This window comes from Phasianus colchicus, chromosome 2 (assembly GCF_987193195.1).
Source record: "Phasianus colchicus chromosome 2, bPhaCol1.hap1.1, whole genome shotgun sequence".
NCBI lineage: Eukaryota > Metazoa > Chordata > Aves > Galliformes > Phasianidae > Phasianus > Phasianus colchicus.
Genome location: NC_143437.1, coordinates 81,121,668 through 81,149,408, shown reverse-complemented (window position 1 = coordinate 81,149,408; position 27,741 = coordinate 81,121,668). Strand labels below are relative to the sequence as shown.

General features: G+C 36.5%; 1 protein-coding gene across 1 annotated transcript in view; it reads left to right on the top strand.

The window, feature by feature from the left end:
• Positions 1–27,741, top strand: part of CD109 (CD109 molecule) — a 77,993-nt gene that overhangs the window by 23,919 nt on the left and 26,333 nt on the right. The window contains exons 6-23 of the mRNA XM_031610815.2: positions 7,476–7,515; positions 8,146–8,230; positions 10,347–10,443; positions 11,245–11,380; positions 12,106–12,215; positions 13,826–14,065; positions 14,432–14,533; positions 14,631–14,693; positions 15,293–15,469; positions 17,583–17,735; positions 18,488–18,562; positions 19,049–19,109; positions 19,671–19,806; positions 21,101–21,218; positions 23,499–23,612; positions 23,816–24,034; positions 26,283–26,427; positions 27,471–27,647. Of these exons, the coding sequence (XP_031466675.1) occupies positions 7,476–7,515; positions 8,146–8,230; positions 10,347–10,443; positions 11,245–11,380; positions 12,106–12,215; positions 13,826–14,065; positions 14,432–14,533; positions 14,631–14,693; positions 15,293–15,469; positions 17,583–17,735; positions 18,488–18,562; positions 19,049–19,109; positions 19,671–19,806; positions 21,101–21,218; positions 23,499–23,612; positions 23,816–24,034; positions 26,283–26,427; positions 27,471–27,647 (2,248 nt within the window). The remainder of the gene's footprint in view (positions 1–7,475; positions 7,516–8,145; positions 8,231–10,346; positions 10,444–11,244; positions 11,381–12,105; positions 12,216–13,825; positions 14,066–14,431; positions 14,534–14,630; positions 14,694–15,292; positions 15,470–17,582; positions 17,736–18,487; positions 18,563–19,048; positions 19,110–19,670; positions 19,807–21,100; positions 21,219–23,498; positions 23,613–23,815; positions 24,035–26,282; positions 26,428–27,470; positions 27,648–27,741) is intronic.

Below are 27,741 nucleotides of genomic sequence, written 5' to 3'. Positions count from 1 at the left end.
CCTTGTTGGGAAAAATGCTTTAAATTGTTCTTAGGCTTGGCTGCTCCTTCCCATCCCTGTGCTGCTGCTTAGCATCTTCTCAGTAGTGCTGAGGCATCTGTAATGAGGCTGAGATTTAAAGTGGATCAGGGAAATTGAAAAGTTTGAAGATTAAGGCACTTTGTTTGACCTAGTCCAGTTCCCTGATCTGGTTCTCAGCACAGCCCCACTCACAAATGCACAGGCACTTTTCAGGATGGGGGGGAAGCATGGCTCAGACAAAGGAGAAGTCTAGAATGGTGGGCTTCTTTAACAGCTCTGCTAGAGGAAAAAAAATAGTGTGAAGTTGTGATAGGACTTTCTGCTATGTCATGAATAATCCTGAAGTCAGGAAAGACTGCTGAAGGAAAGACAGCAGCTGTTCTCAGGATCTGAATATAAATGTCATTCCCTCTTGAAATAACTAAATAAATAAGATCAAAAAATTGTGAAATTGGAAGAAAAATGCCACAGATTCATCTAGGCTAGTGAAGTAGCTGAGAAAACAGTCAACAGTCAAGTAAAATTTCAATAGATGATAGGAAGTGATACTTCCAATTTTAACTGTGAAATATGTACTGCATACATGTCATTAAGTCAGGAAAACAAGTCTCTCAAGTCATGAGTAGCAAGAAGGAGAAGATAAATAGGGAACATTTTGTTCACTGTCTCTCCTGAAACTTAGCTAGAGGGCAATTTCAAACCAATTAAAATGGCACAAGTAAACCATAGAGATCATCATGAGCATTTGTTATGAAATTCCCAATGGATCAAAGGCAATGGCTGGGCAAATTCACAGAGGTAAAGGCTGTTAAGAATCGTGAACTAAAAACTCTGACCCCTGGTTCAGGAGGTTCCCCAGTCTCAGGCTGGCAGAAAGTTGATTGCTGCCAAAGGTTGTACATTGGCCTGGATTCATGTTAGATCTGTGAGTTGTCTTTATTCTTTTTCACTAAGAACACCCAATTTTCCTGATTATTAATTTGTAAATCTTAGTGTTCTAGCATTGAATGTAGCCTTGAATGCCAGGTTTCGGATCCTTTAAATAGAGTTCCAAATGCTTCAGTGACATGAAGGATATCCAAGGGCAGAGATAATGCCCATCTAACTGGAGTACTTTGTCTATTCATCATTGTTTCAGGAGACAATTCAAGGTGAAAAGCACTGCAAAATGCTTTTCCTACATTTAACAAAATGCTCTGTTAGGAAAAGATAAACTTGGTCAGAACAGAAACAGGATTATTTTGTTTTCACTAATGAAGGATACAGTTCATACTTAAGAAAGACAACATCTAATAAGCGAGGGAAAAAAGAGGGGGTATTAGGTAGATACCATTCCAATGAGAAACTCTGAACTCTTGCAAATCTGTAGGAAATGTAAGGATTCTGAAGAGAACTTGATGGTTAATAAAAGTATGAAAGAGTTCTTAAAGTTAGCTAGAAACAAAAGAAATTTCAGAGGAGGCAAAGCCCAGTAGCATGAAGAAACAGTGAATCTGTGGCAGAGATGGGAGTATGTAATATGTATTATGATAGCTCTATGTGGTTCAGTGAATTTCACTGTGAGAAGACTTAAGAAGACAAGCAGAAGATGAGTATGTCCTTGACAGGAAAGAGTAAGTGAGGTAGGAAGGAAAACCTGTCATATGGCATGAATTTGAGAAAAATGTCAATTAAGGTGATGTGGGTATCCACATCAAAGAATTAAATTCTTTTGGGCTATTTTGGATTTAATAGGTAGGTAGCTTTATTCGCGTAGCAGATTTTTGTAAAGGTTTTTTTTTTTATTGTATAAAATTCTAATGAAAAAATGTCAATGCAATATACATGAAGTCTATCAAGGGAGAGTGGCTTGAGTACTGGGGCAAATGTCAGTCACCCAGGGTGTTTCTAGTACAAACCAATGACAGAGTTTGCAGATGGAGGTGGGAAAGAAAGCTTATTGCTGGGGACTTGCAGATGTTCAATGCTGACTGTACGCTGAAGGATAAAACGAATCAGTGGATTTATTGTTTACAATCTCTGGGTGCCATTACAGGTTTTAAAAAGCTTTTTAATGTATTAGAGGAAGGCATGCTATGAACCAGCTATTAGAAATTGAAACTGGAGAGTTTCTCTTTTGCACAGACGTTTGTTTCATCAGTAAGGCTATTAATCACCTGAACAAACAAACAAAAAAATGAAATTGAGGGCTTCTCTTTTGCCCGATGCTTTAGCATCAAGAATGATTGCCTTTTTGATCAATGCATTGAAATCAAGCAGACTGCTGGAGTAGCTGAATTCTAGAATAACTAAACCTGTGATAAAAGGAGGTCAGGTTAAATGGTTTCTTCTGTCACTAAAATATATAAAATCAAAATACAAATAGAGGAGAGAAGGAACAGTGTATCTAAGTAAAAATGTAGGCTTTGGGGTCCAGAAAAACCTGGCTGTTCTTATGATGTTTAAACTATAGGGGGCAAAACACCACATGTAGAAGTTTGTTTCCTTTCAAAAAGGGCCTTTTCCTCCAGAATGCACACCTCTTTGATCTTCAAATTTGGTGTTAAAAGAATATAATGACAAAGCAGCACGCGTTATTTCTGTATGATGTAGCATGTATCTGCACAATACCTTACACTGGATGATCCGATCATGCACAAAAGTATATTAAACAGCTATGCACTATTTTGCTAAGTCTGTCTATTGGGCTGTTTCACACTCATTTTTCTGATAGCATATCATACTGTTTGATTAATGAAAGATGCAAGAAACCTTGCAGAACAAAGGAAAAGAAGTAGTTAACTGATGGGAAATTTCTTTTGGTTCTTAGTCAGAAATGAGCTTATGCTTTGAATGTCAAGATCGTATAGGAGGGGATTTGGTTTCAGGTTTATAGCATGTCTATCCATAATTTATGGTGGGTATTGAAGTTCCTGTTTCAGTTAGTGGAGGTTGAGTCAGTGTTCAATTAAAGCAAGTGAGTGGCTCAGATCACTCTGAGTAGGTATTCCTGTGCTGCAGCTGTCATTAAGGGAGGTACAGGTTTTTCTGTATTATATATGAAGTTGCAGATTCACTAATCCTGTCCTGAGAGTAGGGGTCACTAAGATCTTGAATTTAGTGCTAAGACATGCTTAGTGTGTCTGTCCTGCATTTTGGTGGGTTTGGCATTTTTGTAACTATACTTGTCTGTAACTGGTACTGCTTGACTGAGTCCACGGTATCCGTAGGATCTTTTGGATCTACTCAGGGCTTTAGGAACATATTCAGATTGCAAATGGGGTGATCTCTGCATGACTTAGCTATCCTGATGCCAGCACCTGGGCTTTCTCATTTAGTTTCAGCAGTCAACATTTCTCATCTTGTCTTTAAAGTGCCATAAAATCACTAAATAACACTTCCCTTCCAGTGGTTACAGATCAGTTCCCAAGAGTGCGGAATTTGGATTCTTGGAAGTAGTGCCTTTGAATCCTGTTTTAAATCAGGTTCTGGCTGCTTGCTGCTATTAAACATCCTGTAGTACTTCTAATAAGAGTACAGGTGTTAGTAGAACTCTTCCAAGAAAGCTCAAGACAGTGTAATTACAGTCTGGTTCCCAAGTCTCCACCTTGTATTTTAGTTGGATATCTTATATTTCCTGTTATGGAGCCTGCTGCTGAAAGGCTTTTAGTTGCTGAGTTTTAGTAGGAGATATCTCAGTCTAAAAGTTTTTCTTCTAAGGCTTTTTGCAATCTAATTGATGGAAGTTCTTGTCTGAAAATTTTTGATACAGGAATAGTGATGATTCGGGAGCAATGAGGGCTTTCTAAAATATTTTTGAAGAGTACTCTATTTTTAAAAGTTTCAGAGACAAAACAACTTTCAGTTGGACTGAATGATTTCAAACAGGGCTGGTTCATCACAGCAGAGCAAAAGTTGAACTGTCATTCTTAGATTTCAAGATCTGTAGCATCCATCTTATATGGATCTCTTTTTGGCACTTTTTTTTTTTTTTTTTTTTTTACTCTGTAGGTATACTCTGAGCAATGTGCACAGAATGTTATAGATCTCTTGTGGTTTAAGAAATGCTGGTTTCTTGAGAGATCATAAAAACAGAATAAAGCAGCCTAAGTGGAATAAGCATGGAGCTTGTTTTTGTATCTGAATTGAAAAGAAAAAGATTCTCTTTTGAACTGTGTATATAACTAAGCTCTTAAAAGTCACCACTCCTGGAAACTAATTGAACAGTGTACACTTCAAAATATTTCAACAATATTTACCTGAGAGAAAGCCCTGCCCTGAAGAACTAAAGTGGTGCAAAGGGGTTGAAATGTTGTTACTTGGCCTAATTCAAACTAGCTTGGCAGGAAAGTGTGCAATAGGGAGAAATCTGGCTTGGCAGTCAAATCATCCAGTTGACCTATTAGGGTCTTTTCCTTTCCCTACACTGTCAATTCATGGCTTGCTTTCTGTAATAAAGGTTGTTATTCTAGAGAAGTTGCAGCCAAGAGCTTTAGTCTCTCTTTAATACCTGTTTTCTATTGCTTTCAGTTCCCTTAACATATAATTATTTTGTTTTAATTTCTAAGGTGAAATAAAAAGTCAAGGAGGTACTTTTTCATCCTATCACTTGGAGCAATGTTCTGCTCATGGTTTGCTTGACAGCAAGGGTGAAAAATACATGCTTGATAGTGGAAATAGAATATGTACATCAACCAAACATGGGATAAATTTGCTGAATGTCATTCTCCTAAAGATACCTGTTCCTAAGACTAATAGATAGTAATCTGATTGTGGACTGCATGTAGCATTTTGTACTGTTGTATTTTGGATCATAAGGATTATGATACGCACAAATGTGAAAGTAGCAGATTAAGCGTGCATATTTTCAAATATGGGAATATAAATATGGCAACTGCTGTGGTGATCAGTGACTTAAGTGTTCTCTGTTCATGCTCTCATCTTCTCCTGCCACACTCATTCCCACCTGACACACCTTGATGAAGTAAAGAAGCCATCTGCTGATCAGTCAAACTACAAATTTCACTTACCTCTGAGAGGATAACTGATTCCTACTTAAAAAGTGAAATATCTAAATACTGATATTACTGTGATTGTCAGTGAGACTCTTTGAACCACAGGGCCTAGGGACATCTGGCAGTTTTCTCACTTGCCAGTCATGTTTCTGTGTGCTACCTCACAACCAATTGTCCATATCCAATCTCTTTTGCCTCATATTTCAAACCATACTCATGGAAGTTCTCTAGCAAAAATGGTACTTGTAGGGAAATGAAAAATTTCTTGAAAATAAGCAAAGCAAGCAGGCTTCTGAGCTCCACATTGTCATAACCTCATCGTGCAGTTAAGCAGCACCCAGTGATATTAAAAACAGCCACCTCCTAGTGACAGACTTTTGTCTACCATGGTCTTTCCCTATTTCTCAGAAGGGTCTTAATCAAGGAAGCAAACAGGCTTTCAAAAGGAGCCTTCCCCTTCTTGTCCTTTGCAATCTGGAAACTTTCATTTTCTTAGTTTGTTTTTCTGGTTCAGCTGAGTTTAGATTTTGTTTTTGTTTTTATTTTTTAAAGAAAAAAAAAATAAAAAGAATGGGAACCTAACTCTTTCATTCTGCTGCTCTTGTGTTGCTTAAGGCTTAAGATTATTTTTGGTTGCTTTTCCTTTGTGACCTGGAGCCCTGTCAGAAGGAGGAAGCCCTTATGTTGAGATGTCCCATCTGAGCACAGGAGCTCCTCCAAATGTCCCATCTGAGCACAGGAGCACCACTGGTTGCCAGAATAGCTGTTGCTGTCCCTTCCTCACATGCATTCAGTGGGGGGGGCTAGGGAGGGCATCCATGTTGGCTCCTGCTGATCCAGGCAAAAATATTTTTGACTGATTCATTTTATTTGTGGGCATGGTTTTATTGGATTATTCATTCTATTATAACAATTATTTTACTACTATTTATTATTTATGAGTATTAAAGTCAAACTTTGTAAAAATGTGTGTACACTAAACCTTACATTATTCACATTTTTAGATGAAGGCTGGCTTAAATATTTCAAAAGTAACTTAGTGATATTCTTTCTCCTCAAACAAAACTTGGAGTGATTCTGTTTTTGTATAATAATCTATGCCCACATCATTTGTTTCTTGACACTGAGAATATCAAATAGTTAGCAAGATATGGGTACAAGATGTGTTATGCTAGCAATACTTTGAGTCTTTATTTTTGTCACTGATACATTGCTAATCGTTATAGAATGTGCTTACAAGTTCCATATGGCTTAGTGAGACACAGTCTGATTGATTAATGATTATAAAATAGCCTTGTGACAGATAATTTGATCAATGTAATCTTGGTGTTAGGCAGATCAGTTGAGATTCAGAGCTCCAGTTCCAGGTACCTCATGCCATTTCCCTGCTGATGGCAGCTTTTTGGCACGGCACTGTAAAAATGAGAATTAAGGGTTATGTGCCAGAGGACAAATGACTTGCATGCTTGCTCAAAATTACTCACACTCTAACAAGGAAGAATAATTGAGTAAGACAACAGAAGCAAAATTAATGTCTCATTACCCTGACTTTTTGGGTCAACTGTCATTGCACCAATGAACAAAAATAGCTGCTGATTTCTTAAACTTTTTTTAATGTTAAGAGAGCACTGTAACAAACAAAACGAAAACAAACAAAGTGTAAAATTAATTTCCTAAGATGTGCTGTGTATGACCTGAGATACCAAATCTCAATAATATTCCAGAATAGGCTTTTAGATATTCCAAGAAAAATTAAGAAATGAAAAAACAAACAGAAAAATAGGAAAATAGAAGAAACTTAAGATTCTTTACAGTTGCTTATTTCTTCCTTTGATTTTTAACCAATAAATAAAAGTCAGAAAGATATAACTCAAGACATCTCTGCTGAAGTAAGTACATAATGCAGACTGTTAATTAAATCTTAGTCTTTTTTGTTTTTTTTCTTAAGTGAATGAAGAGCCTTAAGATTATATACATGCTTTTGAAGTGGTCTTGTCTTCTAGATACACTACAGGGACTTCCACTTGCATAGAGATACCAGAGTTAATTCTAAATGAGTTAGCAAAGATACTGCTGGTAGTTCTGTCATCTTTCATCTTGATCACTGTGAATGCTTAATGCTTGATAGTTTTAGGCTAGCTGCCTCAGATATATCTATATACAGAAACCAGCCATATGTAGATATTTGTAGACTAACAGCTCTCTAAGGACTCCATTATATATGTAATGAATCTACTATATGTGAACTACCTGCATGCATTTTTGGTGCAAATATCTTCAGCTGATTCTTGCAGGAACTCTGTAACAGGAGCTGATGGTGGTTGATCTGTAATTTAAAATTACATAATTTCAGCAATTATAATTTAAGCTGAGTATGTGTGGGATTGGGCCTAAAAATGCATTAAACATGCCACTCTAACTGCAACTGTATGTACTTACGTATTTATTTTTTTTCAATAGGGTCAAGTACATTATCAAAGTTTTAAAGTGATAGAATATGGTAAGTGTTATTCAAGGACATTTGGTACTGACCAAAATTAGTAACTGAGTCTCCATTAATTTAGAGTTTAGAGAAACTAACTAATCTTGGCTAACACAAACTTTTTGAATACTCCCAGAAAGTTTAATTTCCAAATCTGCTTCTTTGAGACTGACTGTCCTGGGGAGAAACAACATCTCATCAGCTGCCCTACTTATTTCTGGTAGCTTTAATGACCTACTGCTGTAGCATCTGAATGTTGTCTTGTCCCTGTTTTCCCAGGAGCTTCCAGGCAATGTGTTCATCACAAAAGATCTGTATAATATTTGATCATGAAGCTTCCTGATAATTCTGTGAAGGTTAAACAGGCCAAACATTTACTGCTTCCTCTACAAGCTTGCTTTGAGAAAGGAGAAACAAACATATTTTATCCATACAAGGTTGTGCACAGGCTGCTTTTGTGATGCTTAGTGCCACCTTTTGACAAACTATCTTAGACTGAAGCATGCATAGAACTGTGTTAAAAATATATCTTACATTATAGTCCTCAGGAAACTGCAATAGTCTGTACCATATTACATATTCAAAATATGTAAAAGTTATTTTGATGTGAATTAAATACTTTACTTTTTTTTTTTTTTTTTTTTTTAGTTTTACCAAAATTTGATGTTACGATAACAACTCCATTATACTACTCCTTGAGAGAGAAAGATGTAACTGGCGTTGTCACTGCAAAGTAAGTAAAACACTGATACTGTTGTTGTGCTGTCTGTTAAGATAATGGTCTGTAAATATTAAAGTAAAAACATGCTAAAATGCTAAACGAGTATCCTCTGCTGTGCATTAGCTGGCTAGTTTATATTCCTAGTTACCGGATTTTTGTGTAACAATGTTAGACAGATCTTCAGACTTTCAGTTGCACATTTTTGGTTAGGTATAGGTATTTCTAGACTACAGCCAAGATATTTTCAACTGACTTATTCATAACATTTCTTGAATCTTCTGTTTATAATGTAAATTTTGAGACTTTTTTTTTTCTGTTATTATGTCTCTTTCATTATGCTCTCCAAAATATCGCATCAAATTCCTTAGATAGAGTAACTGTGTTTTACTATACCAACAGGAAAATTATTCAAGGTTCTATTCACACCCCTCTTATACTGATTTATCCATGTTATGGATTTGAACTATAGGCTTCTACTGGCTTACAAAATACCTATACCTGTAAATTGATGAAGAATTGAAAACTCTTGAGAAGTTCAGAACGGACTTTACTGTAGACTACTATTCATAATTGTAGACTGCTGTACAAATAATATTTTATTTTTTAATCTCAGATAGAAATGAATTTTATTTTGGGAAGATGAGAGCCAAGTAAAGCTACTTGGTAAACAAGAAGACCTGAAAGTCTTTCTGGAGCTATTTCATTCCGTTAAAATGCATACCTTCAGAACAGTAAATTCAAGATTGATTAACAGTCTGTTTAAATGTGATGTTTGGACTTCTGAGAAAAAGCTTCTTTCCTGGAGGCAATGCAATCCAATACTACAAACGATGTAGGTTTCTCATTAGGTGTAATAAAAAAAAAAAAAAAAAAAAAAAAAAAAATCCACTTTTTTTTTTCTTCTTCCTATTTTTCTTTTGGAGTATATGCCAATGTGAATTTGGTTTCCTAATTTGTTTTGGTCTGCCACAAGATACTTGTCTCCTTTGTTAAGGTATTTGAAAGCATACCTGTCTGCTGCAATAAATCCAGACTTGGGCGCCAGTGAATAGTCTGGGATTGAATCCCAGCAGTGCCAAAGTTTTACTGATATGTCATAATTATTTATAGGGAATGACTTCATTCCTGGTGACTGTTTTTATAGGCAAAATGTCTCTGCATACAAGGACTTTACATGTCCTTTAAACTTGTAGATGTCATAAATCCTTTTTCCTTTCTCATTTCTGTGCTATTGTTAGATTAACTACAGGATGTTATCCAATGACAGTAATATTTCAAGCTTAATAGCAGCTTCTTTCTGTAATTAGATTTAACGGGAAAGACTGCAGCTCAGGTGCAGGACAGCGATGTCAGAAATGTTCCTGTAACTATGCTATTTGATTATCCTTTTCCTCTCCTTTCGTGTTTCTTAAGTGATTGCCGGTCATATCCATACTGACCCAAACTACTTAGTTATCACATCTGAATGTATTAATACTGTTGGAATAGAATGTTATTTTGTCCTTATTTCCTACTCTACAAGGTCTGACTAATGATTTCTGTTACGTATAGGTTGGAAGTGTTGAGCAAAATCTTTGATTTATTACTACTCACTAAGTATGTTATAGTTTATAAATTAGCTACAGCTGCCAATTGTGTTTGCTGTGCAATAATGCCATGATTTGTTTGCAAATTATTTGTTTGTGATTATTAAATAATTTGAATATATGTAAATATCTTGAAATCACTCATTTTGTATATTCAGTGTTTGGGAAGCAGAACATTTGCGCTTCCCACATCCCATTTTAACTCTATTGTGTATTATGGTGCTATATGTTCTGTTCAGTAACTTGCTTAGGTTAACATAGCTAATTTGCCTAAATTGTACAGCCCATAGTAACAGACTTGTAGAGCTCGTGTTCAGCAAAGGACAGCACTTCCCACTTCTCTGTATATTCTCCAAGTTTTGGGCTTCTGACTTTAGTGTTAATGAAGCACTGAAAACATCATGGTTCAAAGTAAAAATACATTCTATCTATATTTGAAACTCAGGAAAAAGTATTTCAGTGGATCTTTTTACCTTCAACGCTCTTCAGGAGCCCAGGCTCTTGAGATAATGCATTGTTTTGCTTTGCTTGGTGTGTTTCAGGTATACATATGGAAAGCCGGTGAAGGGAAATGTGACAGTCACCTGTCTGTCTGTCTCTTACTGGACAAACAAGAGGAACGTAACAAAAACAATGGAGGTGAGTCTTTTGTTAGCAGTTCAGTAGTGTCGTAGAGTCCAAAGCTGTGTCTGCTTTTGAAGGTTAAATATGCCTGGGACCATTCTCAAGTGCTGGTGTTCTGCTGGCGTAGTCTGTGGAGTGACTTGCATGAATAGTGTTTAACTCTATTTTCTAGTACAAAGTGGCTACGTTCAGACTGCCTGTTGGGAGTGATACTTGGCCACTGTAATCCCTTGAACTATGCCTGGAAGTTATTTTGGAGAGCAGTAGCTGGCCCAAGTAGAAAAACATTCCTAAAGCCCTTCTAGCAGCATAGGTGATGGAGGGCCAGTGCCCAGGAATGTTCCTTGGCACTGAGCATGCCATTACACACTCAACTCTGTGTTATAAAGGCATTGCAATTGTCCAGGTAGAATTCTAGCATGGTGGTGTCAAAAGAGTTTTGCCTACTAATTCTCTAGTAATTGCATTGGAGTTAATGTGCTAGAGGTGATCTAGGGCATGACATGTAAAAAAGCATTATGTTTTGATTTGAGGACTTACTCAAAATCAGGTCTTTTTAATTTTGAACAATTAATTTGGAACAAAATTTCAGTTTCAGCTAAGTGATGTCTGTCATTTCCTGTTGGCTGGCTTTAAGGCTTCAACGGCAATTAATCTTCAGAAACAGAACTGAATTTAGGTAAAACCTATGCTCCTTCAGGCAGCTTCCAATTTTTGTTGTCTTTTTCTGTAAAGCATAGACACTAGTGCTCTGGCAGTGTAGAAGAGGACAATTTTACATAAAGTAATCCTTTTTTTTTTTTTTTCACATTGCAGATAAATGGATCTGTGAATATTACTTGTAACAAGCTCATGTTGCAAAACTTGAATGGGGATCAGTCGTGGCACCACGGTGATGATGATTACACTGAGCCAGTAGAAATTATTGCTGTGGTTACTGAGTCACTCACAGGTATTTTGCTGTTTGAGGTTTTCCAAGAGAAATCCAAAGAGCAACTCATGCTAGAAGTGCTTAGTGCAATGCAGAGTGCCTTGGAAGTGATGGCAAAGCATCATGTACTGAAGGAATCTTTTCCATGCAAATATATTATCTGAATTGTTACTTGCCTAGTTATTAAATAGTTTGACTAACTGTTAGCTCTGCTGAATGTAGTTCTACACTAAATGATTTATTAAGTAACCAAGGGATTTGTTCAGATGAGGGCTTAAACTCAATAAAAGGTTGTTTTGATGTGAAGAGCAGGCGTAAAAATAGCATTGGGTTGCCTTATAAGCTTTAGTTTAATCATAAATGTATTTTATTTATTTGCTTGTAAACATGAGTAGAAGGAGTTCACTGGCAGTTCTAGTAACAAGATTTCATTACAGAATTTCTGTTTGAAGCCCAGTAAGGTGGAAGTTGGCTGATTTGTGATTCCTCGTATTGTCATTCTGAAAATAGTATTCATAGAGTAGATCACAGTGTGATATGACTTATTTATTGTCATGGGTAACAGTGCCATATCATCTCTTTACTGATACTTAGCTGGAAGGATGGAGAGCAGTCAGAGTGGAAATGGTGATAGAATTGATGAATTATCTAAAAATCTAGTAAAAATTAAAAAAAAAATCTAAGAATTAAGTAAATTACTGCTACAGGAGTGTGCATACGTCTAAATGAAAGAAATTTTTCAACAGGAATCTCTCAGAATTCAAGTACTATCATATTTCCAAAGCAAAGTGACTATTTCATTGAATTTGTGGACTACTCTAGAGTCATAAAACCTTCTCTGAATTTCATCGCTACTGTAAGTTCTTTTGATTCATTGTGGTTTGTGCATAAACAAATGTGACTTTTTCTCTTGTTTTTCTGCTTAGATACCAAAATTTGCCTCAGACTTTTAGGAGTAATTTACAAGTTTATTTTCAAATTATTTTTTCATGATATATGAAGTTGTATATATCAGGAAGTTCTAAGCTTACAGTTTTTACTCTAGCAAAGGATAAAATGATAGGAAATACTGTGTTGACAGGATATGCTAGAGTATCAGCATTGTTAAGTAAAACTTTTCAATCTCTAGCTAATGTTTTCTAATAAGTTGACTGTGTTTTAGTAGTTACTGAGTCCCAACTCTCTTAATACTTGTATATAAAATGGGAAGTATGAATGTGAATATAATGTTTATTTTAAATATGCATATATAAGACTAACCAAACTAACCAACATAAGACATAATTACAAAACTAAGTACAACTCATCAAACCACGTTGCTCTGAAATGAAAGCGTCTCTTTTTTTGCATCCTGTCATGTCTTTTTCATGCTAGCTATAGTCCTCACGAAAGCCTTTCATATTTTTCATGCTCTCCTGGTCTGTGGTCAGTATTTCTGCATTTAAGATAGATTGTGTATTGCACCACTGAATGTTGTCTTTAAGGAGGAATAGACTTCATAATTCTTCAAGACAGCCAGAGCCTTTACTATGTAGAATTACCTAAATACTGTATAATGTATGGTATAAATAAATACCAATAAAATAGGCTGATTATGCAGTTTTGGATCGATGCAGGTTGTATCATTTTGCTAGCTTTACCACTGGGACTTTGGTTTTGGTCCTTTTCATTTTCTTTGCCCGCAGCCTAGTTTGACTCCAGCTCTGACCTGCTGAAGAGCTGAGAGGGAACTGAGGATTTAGCAATACTGCAGCTGGCAGAGGAGATACCAGTCATGCTCCCAGAGGAGGGGATGAGGGAACAGCTACTGCTGTTACTGGAGGTGAAGGTCTGTATGTGCTGTACAGAGAGATAAAAGGAAAATAATGGCAGAGGAGAAGAGTGACGCACTTTTGGACTGAAAAAGAAGGGTGGAAACTTTTGTTCAGTGTTATTAAATGTAGAGGTTGAATTTCTGGAATATAAAATACAGAGGGAGAATGGTTTTACTGTGGATGAGAATCCATAGAAATAAAGGCTGATGTAAGTTATAGTGCTGACTGGTGGATATTAGTGTGAAGAATTTAGAGATTGTATCAATTTGAGGCTTGTTTTCAGTCTTTTCATTTCTTTCTATGAATCCATAAATACATCTCACTCAAAAGGTGATAAAATGAGTATTCAGGCAGCAGGTTAGATATGCATATTTTGCCTGATAGATAAGTATGTGGAGAAGAGGAGCTGAAATTGGAAGAGCTGAAAGGCAGATCACCTTTTCTATTTTACCTGTTTTCTTTTAAATTTTTTTTTTCTCTATTGGGTAGAATTGTGAGTATTTTTGTTTTTGACTGACTTGTCTACTTGAAGTACTCTCAAGGGATTAATTATGCTTATATGTGAGAAACCTGGCCAATGCCTTTTTTTTATTATAATGTTGTATGTAGTTTTACCTTGTTTGATGGACATTTTCTTTCTTTTTGTTTCTAGCTAAAGGTGTCACGTTCTGACAGCAACCAGCTGACAGCTGAAGAGAGGCAGAATCTTGTCACAATCACTGCACAACAGTCGGACTTGTTTTTTCACCATTCTTCACTTTCTCACTTTGAGAATGAGGCAACAGAGGAGAGAAATAAGACTGTCCACGTCCTGAATTACACAGTCCCAGAAAATGGAATTATTGATATTGAGTTTCCAATCCTATCCAATACAAAAACTTTGAGAGTTCAGGTATTGCTCTGTAATATGTTGATTTGAAAGAGTGACACACTGAATCGAGAAGGCTATAATTAGTGGTATGCTGTTTCTGCCATCTATAACAGCCTATATACCACTTGCTATTATATATATATTTTTTTTCTTATCCATATTAGAGCTGGAAGGAAAGTAGCAGATTCTGTGTAAATGTGATCTAAATAAGTGCATCAAAGTAGCAATAGGGAAAAAAAAAGAATCATCAGATACCCAAAGCAAGAAGTTGCCTTCTACTGCAATTATGATTACCATGTTCTTCTAAACAGCAACATAGATATTGCTGCTTACAAAGCACCACAGTTTGCTGTTATGTTAAGAACTTTGTTTTGCATTGTCTTACAGGCAGAGTTCCTCAACAGTAAGACTGACATAGGCGTTTATGATGTGTTCAGCTCTCCCAGTGAAACTTACCTCCAGGTTAAAACAAAGAGCCAAGAAGTGAAGGTACAGTCTGAGACAAAACTTGCTAAGATAGGAAAAAAAAAATCAAGTTATTCATCACGTTTCCATATTCATCATTATCAATCATATTCTTTTTTAGGCTGGGAAACCTTTTGAACTAAATATTGAAAGCAACAAGCCAGTAAGAGAGTTCCATTATCTGGTAAGTTGCTATTTCATACATGAACAATCCAAGATGACTTTTATCAACTTGACAGAATCATAGGGCTTGAAAGGAACCTCAAGAAATCATTAAGCCCAACTCCCCTCTAGAGATGATTCCCTACAGCAGACTGCACAGGAAGGCATTCATATGAGTCATGAGTATCACTGGAGAAGAAGACTCCACAGCCTCTCTGGGCAGCCTATTCCAGAGCTCTGTCACTGACAGTAAAGAAGTTCTTCCTTGTTTTACTATGGAACTTCCCATGTTCCACTTTCTGCCTGTTACCCCTTGCTCTATTGCTACAGTTATATTACTGTTATATTTTTATGTACCTGTAGAACATATGGTGCTGTGCACTCATTTTTATAGTTCAGTGTTATCCATGATGATACAGGCAGGAATTAAAGCCTAGAAAAAAATTCTATTCCTAATATTTAAATATTGTATTATCCCTTTATTTCATGCCCAGTCTTGTAGAATTAATCAATCAAGAATTACAACTCTTTGCCTCTTCTTTTAAAAGCCTTTTATTGAAGGAATGACAGACCTTATGATGTATTGAGATGCAGATTGAGTATTTAATTTTTCCCTTTCAGGTGTTATCTAAGGAACAAATTATGACTTCTGGCACAATGGCTGCAAAAACATTCAATTTAACAGCAGAAAATTCCTGGGCTCCTCTGGCATGTATACTTGTATTCTATGTTGATGAACATGGAGCAGTTGTAAATGATGCTCTTACGATCCCTGTTCAGCCTGCTTTGGACAACAAGGTAATTATATTGAACATGAGCCTTAGACCATGTTTTTGTCTGTTTGTTGTATAGTAAACAGTTGTTTAGATCACAAGCTTGTAAATGTAAAACCTTCCTCATTGTGCATCTAATCTGAGGTTTGTGTAACTCTGGAACTTTCTGATAATGCCAGGACAATTAGGGTCTGGCTTTAAATGTGGGGTTATTCTGTATCTGAATATATTCCCCATAAATATACTGATAACACCTTCTTATGCTTTTAACAGTATGGCCAAATACTGAGCCAAAGATTGCTTTGGACAACATAGTAGAAAAATACTCCTAAGTTCTCTAAGTATGGAATTGTAGAAGTTTGCAAAGTTATTCCCCCTAGTCAGGTTCTCAAGCCTGTCAGGGTCCCTCTAGATTGCATCCCTTCCTTCCTGCTTGTCAACTGCAACTCTCAGCTTTGTCACTTCCACAGAACTCAGTCCTGCTGTCTACGTCACTGACAAAGATGTTCAATAGTACTGATACCAAAATGACTTGTAAGGAACACTACTTATTATTGGTCTCTATTTGGACACTGTTTGATTGCAGCTCTTGGAGTGTGACCGTCCAGCCAATTTCTTATCCACCATCCATCTAATCCATTCTGAGAATCTAAACAGAAAACAAATAATTTAGCTAAAACTTGAGAGTTCTAGGGTAGAGACAGGCGGATATTTCTAGTGAGAAAGCATAGAAATTTGGCTCAGCCTTCTGGAAAAAATGCAAATTTGGCTACTGATTTCAGTGTTCACAAGTAAGATTACAGTATATTTTGTGGCAAAGAAGTGAGGCATGATCTTGAAAATACCAGTTCAATTAAATCTAGCTTACAAATGAAAATCACCATCCTAGTGTGTGTGTACAGATAGGATGAAAAATTGAGAAGGTAAATTATAAGAATTTAGTATCAACTTTAATGTATTTGCTATGAAGACTACTTTCTCTGTAACCTGTAGATACTGTCCTAGGGCTAGTAGGAGGTTGTGTAGGTAACCTATCCACTTCCGGAGTGGGAGCTGAGGGCCAGACAGCATGCTGTGGGGACATCTCAAGTGATTTCAGATGACTTCAGCTGACTGAAGTCTCTCATCCCTGATATCTGTATGGGAATTACACATCTAAGCTCCATTTAAGGATATTCAGTTGCCCAAACTGAGTGTGGTTTTAACGATATTCTGCCTGGACTCCAGTGATTGTTCCAGAAAGGGAAATTCTGTACCACTGCACGTGACTCAGATAACTTTGAACATCTAAGATAACAAAAAGTTGTTATATAAGTGAACCCCACCTACTGCCAGTGCAGTCAGTGGAGACTACAGAACTTTTTTTTCCACCACAACTCGGATTTCTGCTCCATGATGAGAAAAACTGCTATCTAGTCACCACAATTTCCTTTTGACACTTGTCAAACTTAAACACTAAACAGAAATACAGACAGCTAAATGTAGGCAACATTAGTATGACCCTGAATTGGGTCTCCAGACTTCATAGGAATGTTATGTAGGTGAGGAAAAAGAGTAGCATTGTTCACTGCATTGTCACCTGATGCTGTGTGGATGGGGCACGTTAGAATTGCCTTACAATGGATGACCCTTCCTCATTTCACTACCTGTAGGAAGGCATACTGGTGCTGTATTTGCCTATTCACTTCCTTATTCCTTACTCATGCACCCACTATATAAACCGCTTTTTCTGTGTTGATCTCACTGTGGCATACTTCATTAAAATCTTTCAAGGATGGAGTTTCTCCCAGAAATGTATTTCCCAAAATACATTACATGCTGTGCTGCACATTGATAGAAAGAGAGAATGAATTTAATTTACTGCCCTTAGCTGTAGAAACCAGTGTATTGTGGTTTAAGAGACTGCTACTTCAAATCCAGGAGTTGTTTGAAGTAACTATATTCAGTCCAAGGATCAGCTGGGAGAGCAAGAGAGCAAAAGGAAGGCCATAGTATTTTCCCTAAGATCCTAGGAAATGCAGAGTCTTAATAGAGACTGAGAAAATACTTTCTCAGAGTTGCTAATTGAGTATAAACATCAATGTATAATTTAAACTAGTGTCTTTTTTTATAATTTACTTTTTAAACTTTTTTTCTAGATTAAAATTTCTTGGAGCAAAGATAAAGTCAAACCATCTGAGAAAGTGTCCCTTAAGATCAGTACAACAGATCCAGAATCAGTAATTGGACTTGCAGTTGTTGATAAAAGTACAAAGCTTCTAGGAGAAAGTAGTGACATAACAGAAGATTCTGTAAGTATACAGGGAAAAAAAAGATTTTCTTTATTGTTTGTATGAAAGTTGTGTGTTTACATCGGTATTACAGCTTATAAGCTGAATGAGTAATGTTCTTTGGGTATAATGTTCTTAGCTGTGCAGAATTTTTTTTTTTTTTTTTACATCAGCAAGTAGCTTATCTAAGGCTTACAAAGTAACAGTTCCAGCACTTCTGATTCCAATTAATACTAAATTGTTTTTCCATTCAAGAAACTCTCAGTTAATGCCTGACTGTTTCTTCTTTCAGAAAAGACAAAAATCACTGAAGCTTTTTGATGATTTGTGCTTGATGCTCTTTAATATCAATTATGTAAAATAATACAAAGAATTCTGTTTTTTGAGGAGTGAAATGGTGTAATTAATCATCTTTTTGAAATCTCTTTACTTGTGGAAGCTCTAGTGCACCAACAAATTGAAAGAGTTGATAATATGCATTGTTCCTAAAGCACCCAAATGACGTAGTAGCCTAAGTGCCGTGGAATAACAGTGGGCTGTAGACTCCTGTTTTAAGTTTACGTAGTCTCAGTCACTTATTTGTTAATTATGAAATTATTGCAATCTAATCCCATTCATCTTGTCATGGATTCTTTTTCTCCTTTATGTGAGAGCTAACAGAGCTGCTGCTGCTTGGTCTACAAATGAGCATCTGTGACAGTGCTAGGAAAAATAAAGTATTTGCATTTATTTTTTGGGTGATATTATGGTTGGTTTTTTTTTCTTTGTTCTAGGTATTTAATGAACTCAATTTATACAATACAGCACAGTATTTCCCCTTGGTCAGAGGATCCTTTGGTGTTTTTCAGGTATGTTTAAAATAAGAAACTCTGACCTTTTTTTTGGAGGGGGAGGAGATGAGGGGTGGGAGGGCATGGCAGGGCTCAACTTTGTGGTTTGTGTATTGCTTGCTAAAATAAAAGGTTATTAATGTCCCTTTTAAAGCTTGGGGCTGTAGACAACAGTCTACAGTTTTCATGGTTTATATGGGTTTTGAATTGTAACTTATCAGCATGTTAATAATCTGAATACAATGATATATGATTATACTTTCATAATTATGGATTGTGTTACAGTGTCATCCCTTTTAAAATTTTTCTGTCATTACGGCAATATTCAGATTCAAATAACTGTGAGTTCTATTGGTTCCTGTGTATTACTTGTTTTAGGCTTATAATTACTCTAGAATTGTGACTTTATTTTCTTAAAAAGAAAGACAAGAAAAAAAAAATAGATGAGCACTGTTGATGTCCTGAATGTCCTGTATTGAGATAAACTGTATAAATTTTATCCAGAAATGCAGCCTTTGGGTATCAACTGATGCAATTCTTGAGGAGGATAAAGAACATTTTCTTTGTAAGTAATAAAAATAAATGTAGCCAAATCTAATTTACTGAGTGGGGAAGGAGATTTGTGGGTTAGGGCCCCTCTTAAGTCTTCTCACTGTAGTATACATAAAGGAACTTCCAACCTTGCAAAAGAGAACTGTTTTTAAGGTTCAAAACGAGCAAAACTCCTGTCGGTACTATTTTGAGAACTTCACTTTTGCTGCTGTCCTGAGTGACCATACTCACTAAGGGACTGAAAATCAATGAATGATATTTTCTTTGCAATTTCAGATGCAGTTTCATAGCAGTGGTTTGTCACTTTGTTGTATGACACTATATTATACCAGTTCTAGAAGCAGTCTGGAAAGGCTATGTAAAATCTTAATGTTCTTCTGAAATTTCATTTACTTAGGACAAGAAATTAACAATCAAAAACCCTAAGAAAAAAAGAATTATGCAAAGTTTCTGATGTCGTGGAGTAGTGTTAACATATGTAACAATGCTGTAGATTATACTGAAAACACTCTATTAATTTGATTTTTCTTAAACGTAGACATTTGTAGGTAGGACAATAATTTTTGTTTTGTAGATGATGCAATGATACCCATAGAGGATGGCTTTGGTGATGATCTGCCAGTAGCTAGAGATGGACCTCTGGATTTCAGCACTCCATATGTGAGGACACATTTTCCAGAGACTTGGCTTTGGATCGATACCAAAACTAGGTATGAAATTAAAAGGAAATTGAAACTGATTTGCTGTTTTTATTTTTTTTTTGTTTTAGTATTATTCTGTGTACTGAAAAACAGTGTTTAAAAATGTGGTATTATTTATATTCTGCTACCACCTAGAGGCCACAAGTGAGGTTGGAGGCCCACCAAATGAGGCATTTTACAACTGCACAAAGCATAGCAATCCCTGACTCAGTGCTTTTCAGTTTCAATAGAAACAAAATAAAACCCTAGAGACAAAGTCTTCCAGGACAGGAAACTATCTTCCTTTTACAGATGGAGAACTGACTTGCAGAGAGACTTGGTGTTTTTCTATTAAGTACATAGAATCACAGAATCACCAAGGCTGGAAAAGACGTTCAAGATCATCCAGTCCAACCATCCATCTATCACCAATAGTACTCACTAAACCATGTCCCTCAACACAAAATCCAACCGTTCCTTGAACACCTCCAGGGTCGATGACTTCACCACCTCCCTGGGCAGCCCATTCCAGTGCTTGACCACTCTTTCAGAAAAGCAGTATTTCCTAACGTCCAGCCTAAATCTTCCCTGGCACAGCTTGAAGCCATTCCCTCTAGTCCTATCACTAGTTACACAAGGGAAGAGGCCGACCCCCAGCTCACTACAACCTCTCTTCAGGTAGTTATAGAGAGCAATAAGGTCTCCCTGAGCATCCTCTTCTCCAGACTGAACAATCCCAGCTCCTTCAGCCGCTCCTCATAAGGCCTGTGCTCCAGACCCCTCACCAGCTTTGTTGCCCTTCTTTGAACACACTCCAGGGCCTCAATGTCTTTCTTGCAGTGAAGGGCCCAAAACTGGACACAGTACTCAAGGTGCAGCCTCACCAGAGCTGAGTACAGGGATAAGATTTTGATCCTGATGCTAAAATCTGTTCTCGTCTGCACCTAATTCAAGAAGCATTTCAAACTGTTAAACAAATAGTGAAATCTGACCTGTGTTGTGAGGCACAAATCTTGTATTCTTTCACAGCTAAGAAGTTAGGGAAACAGACTTCATTGGAGATTATTTTACAGGATTTGCGAAAGTTGATTAAGTGTAATTACCTTCAACTTATGTAATTCAAAATAATTTAATAATTTGTTCTAATCATTTTGATCCCATCACAAATATTTCTAAATGATTAAGAAGAGGAAAACAGATAACCAACAGTTTTTCCTGCCAAGAGTTTGAACTTCATTTTTGATGTATTATTAACATACATATTTACTTACTCATGTCCATAAATAGATGCTTTTGAAAGTCATCTATGTCCTTTTGCTGTCAGATCTGATGCAGATACCACAATGGAAGTCACTGTACCTGATACCATCACGTCCTGGATAGCCAGTGCTTTTGTGCTTTCTGAAAATGGTGGTCTTGGAGTGACAACTGTTCCAGCAGAGGTAGCACATCGCTTGATGTTTCTCCTTTAAATACTGATAACATTGTAGATTATTAATTGGAACCTGCATTTTACTTCTAATAACAGCCTTCTCCTTATATCAATGAAGTAATTTCATGCGTATTCAAACTGTTAGGAAAACATTACAGTGAAATCCTATGTGGACATGGAGGTTGGGCACCAGGATGGTGGTTTTGCTGCCAAGTTTCTGTCTCCCATGGCTCTTTTAAGAATTTAGCAATTTAAAATAAATTCTGCACTTGTCAGTTTAGACCTACAACTTGAAATTTCCAGAATAGACATGCAGTTGTCCTAGGCTCACTCTATATTTGTGGAAACAGCTTCTTAGAGAATGCTATTTGGATTGTTTAAAATAAGAATTACTTTCTGAAGTGTCGTTGTAGTTATCTTTTCATGCATTATGTAAAAAGTCCTAGAAAAACTACGTTCCTAACTTGAACATCTCCACTTCAAGTGCCAAAGGTTAGAAAGGTTGAAAGTGTGCAGTACTAGGTCATAGATTTCCAAGTGGATGCCTGCACTAATTGGAATTTAACTTGGAGATAACTCTTTACCCACTGAAATTCTCATCCCTCCAAATTCTTGTGGAGGAGTATCTTTCAGGATGTAAGCCCAGATACAGATTCAGATTTGTAGTTGGCTGATATACCAGATACAAACCATATGCTTTGAACATCCTGGTCAAAACACCACAAAATTTGGAAACAGATCTGTATTTTGTGGCTGAGAGTCCTTAGAGACTGTAATCATGATTCTTGTTTCTTCCACTTAGCTTGGCAGAGAAGGGACGGAAAGAGGAATCGTTTTCTGATTCGAACTATATGAAAATATATACTTGGTCCCTTGCTCTCAAATATGAGAAAGCTACAAGTAAAACAGATGTTGAGCTTATTCCTAAACTATAATCGCCAACATACACTGCTCAGTGCTTCACCCTCATTGGGATGTTTAGATTGTGCTTGGAGTTCCATATGGCTGAAACATGTTAATCAGTACCATACAAAGAGACAAATAAAAGAAATGCACAAAAACTGTGATGGAGAAATAAATAAGTGATATCTGCATGTTTAGTGTCATTTACTGCTTTGCATCTTGTTTTTCCATGTCTTTTTGTACACAAAGTACTGATAATTTCACCTCGTGTTTTTTTTTAAGATACTGAAATATTTCTGATTGTTAAAATTCAGTATTGCAGGAGGTTAAGAGGGAAAAAAAAAAATCAAAGGAAATAGGCATCCAGTGAAAACTTTGAGTAAGAACTAACAAAAAATTATCCATTAAAACTTTTCTAATGATAAAAGACATTTTTTTTTATCAGTGCAAGCTTTAGTAAACAACTTAAAATATTTTTTGGATATTTGTTGGCTAGAAAGAAATCTGAAGATTTTCTGGATCTGGAACTCAAAATACTTAGAAGAATTTTTTAATGAAAACTGAATTAAAGCCATTTTTAGTTGACATTTCTCTAATAATAGATATCATGCTTCAGTCATTCTTAATGTGCAGATGTTCATAAATGGTGAAATCCCACTGAGCTTGATGTGAGCTTACCACTGCCTTCCTAGAGCCAAGACTTGGTCCAAAAATCTCTGTTAACAGATAAAATAATCACTTTCTGACAGATTCCTGCAAGTTTTTTCTGTTTTAATTAAGGAAAGATGTACTATTAGAAGTATAACGAAAGACTTAGGCCAAGATTAACCTCACAAAATAACATATCATACTTATGTGCTGGTGAATTACAGAATTAGGGAAAGTTAGTTATTTTGGATTCCAACACACATGACTGTATTGACATGGATGTAGGTCAGTGGACAGATTCAGAATCCTCTTTTACTTGTGTGCTCAAAATAGTTCATAGTAGCTTTAATGGTATCTCTAGACAGACCGCAGCTTTCCAACTTGCGGGATGATAGTTTCTTAGTCCCAGTTCATCTTCTCCTGTCAGAATTTGCCATGTTGAAGCTGCCAGTAGTCCAGCAGTTTTCATCTTAGTGGCATTACAGAGTTCCAACAAAGGTGCTTGTATGCAGGAGGGATCCTTGGCTTCTGATTCAGCCCTGTAGTAATACTTTTTGTTAGTTGTAGAGTAATGTAGTTGAGTATAGTTGAGTTGAGTGTCCTAGAGTATGAGTGCGAGTAATGATACTCTCATAAGATTTAAAAGTGAGAGTCTAATCAGGAGACATGCTGTGTAATAATTTTCTCACTAGTATCTGATTGTAGGGATTCACTGTTTTGTGCCGATCTTGTTTTGCAGCTAGAAGCTTTTCAGCCTTTCTTCGTTTTCCTGAACCTTCCATACTCTGTCATCAGAGGAGAGCAGTTCATTTTGGAAGTGAATATCTTTAATTATTTGAAAGAAGAAGCAGAGGTAAAGTAACAGTCTCTCTGTTCTCTGTACTTGAATATTAGCAGACACTGAAGGGAGTGCATTACTGATGAAAATCATAACTTTCTTTTGTGAGATCTTCAGTGAGCGTATTGTAAAGCTATATCTTTATATACAGCTTAAAAAGGCAGCTTGAATTTTCTTCAAAATTTACATGTTATTGCAAATATTACTGTATTTTACAGGTTAGTGTGATCCTGGATATGAATGATGCTTTTGAAGTTATTCTAACATCCAATGAAATAAATGCTACAGGAAATCAACAGTCTATATTTGTACCAAGTGAAGATGGAAAAACTGTTCAATTTCCAATCAAACCAAAACAGCTGGGAGAGATTCCCATTAAAGTGACAGCGATATCATCTGCTGCTTCTGACGCTATCATGCAAAAAGTTTTAGTAAAGGTAAACAGTCTGCAGCTTGGCTTGTTCTACAAATAAATTGCTCTGTAAAATAGACAGTGGACTATTGCAAAGAGGCAAACCAGTGTATTTGTCTGCTTCTCATTTTCTCAGATTGGTTTCAGGTCAGATGGCTTGAAGTTGAAAGCACTTTTAAAATAAATTCTTTAGATCTCCTTCCAGAATTGAAAATATAGATCCGTTCTATAGCTGATCATGTGTCAAATGCTTCTGAAAGTGAGGCAAAACCTGTTTTTGCATCAATGAATTAATGGTACTACAGTTAGCTTAACAATCTAGGATGGTAAAGTGAACCATGTAACTATTATGGATAATGCAATGAATTTCTTAGTGTACCTAGCTTAGTTCAAAGCCTACTTTTATGAACATTTCTCTATTGTGTTAGTGATGAAAGTTTAGCCCCCAGACTTTCTTGATGAACTAGAGGCTTTTGGATGAGATTTGTCTATCTTTTGACATCTAACAGTTTGAGTCATGTTGAGCACCATTTCAGTGAAAGGTGATATGCACTTTTACATCTCATCCTAAAATAGTTACTTAAGATCCTAGAATCAGGAAATAGTTGAATTTAGAAGGGACTTCTGGATATTGTGTAATCCAATTTTCCTGGTCAGAGGAGGATCAACTACAGCAGAGTGCTGAGGACTCTGTCCAGTCAGGTTTTGAATGTATTCAAGGAGGGAGACTTCTCAGCCTGTGTGGGCAATTTGCCTCACCTGGACCCAGTACTCCAGTGGTCTCATCACAGCTGAGTAGGGGAGAAGGATCATCTTCTTCAACCTGCTGTCCAGGCTTTACATGATGTATCATGGATACAGGATAAAGTTGGATGCCCTTGCTGCAAGGTCCCTTTTTTGGCTTATGCTCAAGCTGGTGTCCAACAGCTCTCTCAGGTCCTTTTCTGAAAAGCTGCTTTCCAGCTGGGCAGATCTTAGCATGTAGAGGTACATGGGGTTGTTCCTCCGCAGGTACAGGACTTGTCATTTCCTTGTGCTGACCTTCATAGAAAGAATCATAGAACCTGCTCCAGTGCTTCACTACCCCGAGTGAAGAATTTCTTCCTAATATTTAACTTAAATTTCACCTCTTTTAGTTTAAAGCCATTCCTCCTTTTCCTATCACAATTGAACCATGTAAAAAATGGGTCCCTCTCCTGCTTGTAAGCTCCCTTCATCTATGCATTTGTTTTCAGATTTCATAGATTTTTCTTTCTGCCAATTTCTTACCCATTGTTTAGGATCTCCATACTAATAGCACATTTCTCAAGGATGACAGGTTAATTGAATTATGCTCTAAAGGTGCTGATTTACCTCTCTTATGAGACAGGATCATAAAATTGCACTACCTCAGAATACGATAAACATATAAAGTAAGTGATGGGAATTTCAGCACAGCTGTTTGTAAAACCTTAAGGCTGAAAGTTAAGGTTCTTCTGTATCTATACTTACCCACAACTGAGCCTTGTCCATCGTGAGGAGCAAGCTCTGGCCAGCTGGATTCTGCTAAGTGGGTCTTTTCCTTTTTGTTTTGAGGGCCCATTTTTGGACCCACTAGAAAGCTTTTCTTTTATAGCATAGCCTTTTTGTTGGACATCTCAAAATCACTGTCCTGCAAGTTAATTCTGGAAGGAGCCACTTTGTTGTATTGTCGTAATATGCGCAACAACACCACTTATTGCCCTTTTTATTGAAACTCAGTTGTGCTGAAGAGAACAAAATCCTGTTGGATTAAATCTAGGCAGAAAAGAGAAATCCATTCATTTTCTCTACTTTGAAGACATTTTTTCTCTCCAAGAGACTTGCATGCATGAATGAACGGAACCTTTGAACCTACAGTGATGAACTTAACTGGCGTATGTCCTCTTTGTATGACAGGCTGTAGGATTGCAAACAGCATGAAAGAGAGCACTTCTGGCCTTGGCGTATACTTGATCATGAAGCTCTGTGCTTATCATTGAGCTCACTAGAATCAAAGATGCTTTCAATGACTTTGTGTGTATTTTTATAATTAACACACGGTTGCTAGAAGCAAATAGTGGAAGCAGGTCTTTATTATAAAAACAGCTGTGTTTCAGTTCAGATAGGCCAATTTCTCAGGTTCTTGATGTGTTAAGAAGCAGAACAAAATATCTCACAGAGTTTTAGATGCATCAACATAGTAAGCGTGTAGTTCCAGTTCTAAAAGCAACAACATATTGGAAATTATAACAATCCTCTGTTTATTTTGGTAGGCTGAAGGATTGGAACAAGCATATTCTCAGACACTCCTTTTGGACTTAACTGGGAGTAAACAACAAGCAGTGACAAAAACTTTGGATTTCACTTTTCCTTCTGATGTTGTAAGTGGTAGTGAAAGAGTGCAGGTCACTGCTATAGGTAAGAATTATTTTGTTCTGTTTCCATCTCTGCTACTGGTCAGTTGTTTTTTGTTGTTTTAAGTATAGTTTGCTGTCTGCTGGGCTTTTTCTGAACTCTGTTAGTATCTAAGATGTAGCATGAAGATACAGCACGCCACTGCTTTTGGAAGTTGAGAGTACCTGTATTCCACGTGGATGTGAAAGGATTGGTCTCCATTAGCAGTTTGACATCTGTGATGTCCTGTTGCAAATGGTCACCACATTTAACATAATCCAGTTGCTGGTTTCTTCTGCACTGCATAGGTGCAAATAGTAACTGGAAGCAGTAGGCTGTCAAGTAGAGCAGGGATGTTGGTATAATATCCTGAACTACTGTAACAGGGTTTGTCAGAACTTCTCTACTGAAAGGCCTTTCCAAGATCTTGCCCTGGATGGCTGTTGCTTCATAGGTTTTTAGGAAACTATTAATTTAATTTAATCCCTATGTTAATGGCATGAATCATTAGTTAATAATAATTTCTCATCCATTGAACTGATCGTATGATGATTGTATGGATGGATTACATTATTTATTTATTTGCAATATTGTGGTATTTAGTATTTTCAGAGTTAAAGAGACTGTCAGGAATTTGCAGGAAAGTCCTGCAAAGTTGGCTAATATTCTGTTTAAATTCTGCTTGCCTGAAGAATAAAGCCTAAAACTTGACTCATAGCTGGTCCTAGGCTTTGATAACTCTGTGTGAGAGGAGAAATACAGGAAATTTGAAATATGAACAGTTGCTGAAACATTCTCCTAGAGGGAATATCTTTTGTCTTTTTCATATGGCGTCTCTTTTAATTGTCATGTAGTTAGGAAGGTCAGTAAAGTTCTATGAGGAGATTGGTCAGTGAGCAAAAAAGTTGATAATAAAACTGTGTATGATTAATGCAGTTTTTTGTCTGGCTACTGGTGTTGAGCACAAGTATTCCCAATGAATTAAATTTTTTCATAGTTTAGCTGATACCGTCCTTTATGTGTTAGATATGTGTTTATTTGTATTAAGTTTTAATTTTATCTTCCAGGTGATTTACTTGGACCTTCCATCAATGGCTTGTCATCATTGATTAAGATGCCTTATGGCTGTGGTGAACAGAATATGATCAATTTTGCTCCGAATGTTTATATTTTGCAATACCTTACTAAAACGAGACAGCTCAGAGAGGATATTCAATCAAAAGCTTTATCATTTATGAGAAAAGGTATGTATGCTTAAAGGACATTTTACGTTTTCGAGAACTCTTCCTAGCTTGAGGTACCTGTGACTTTGTACTTGGTATTTGAAAGACTACTTTG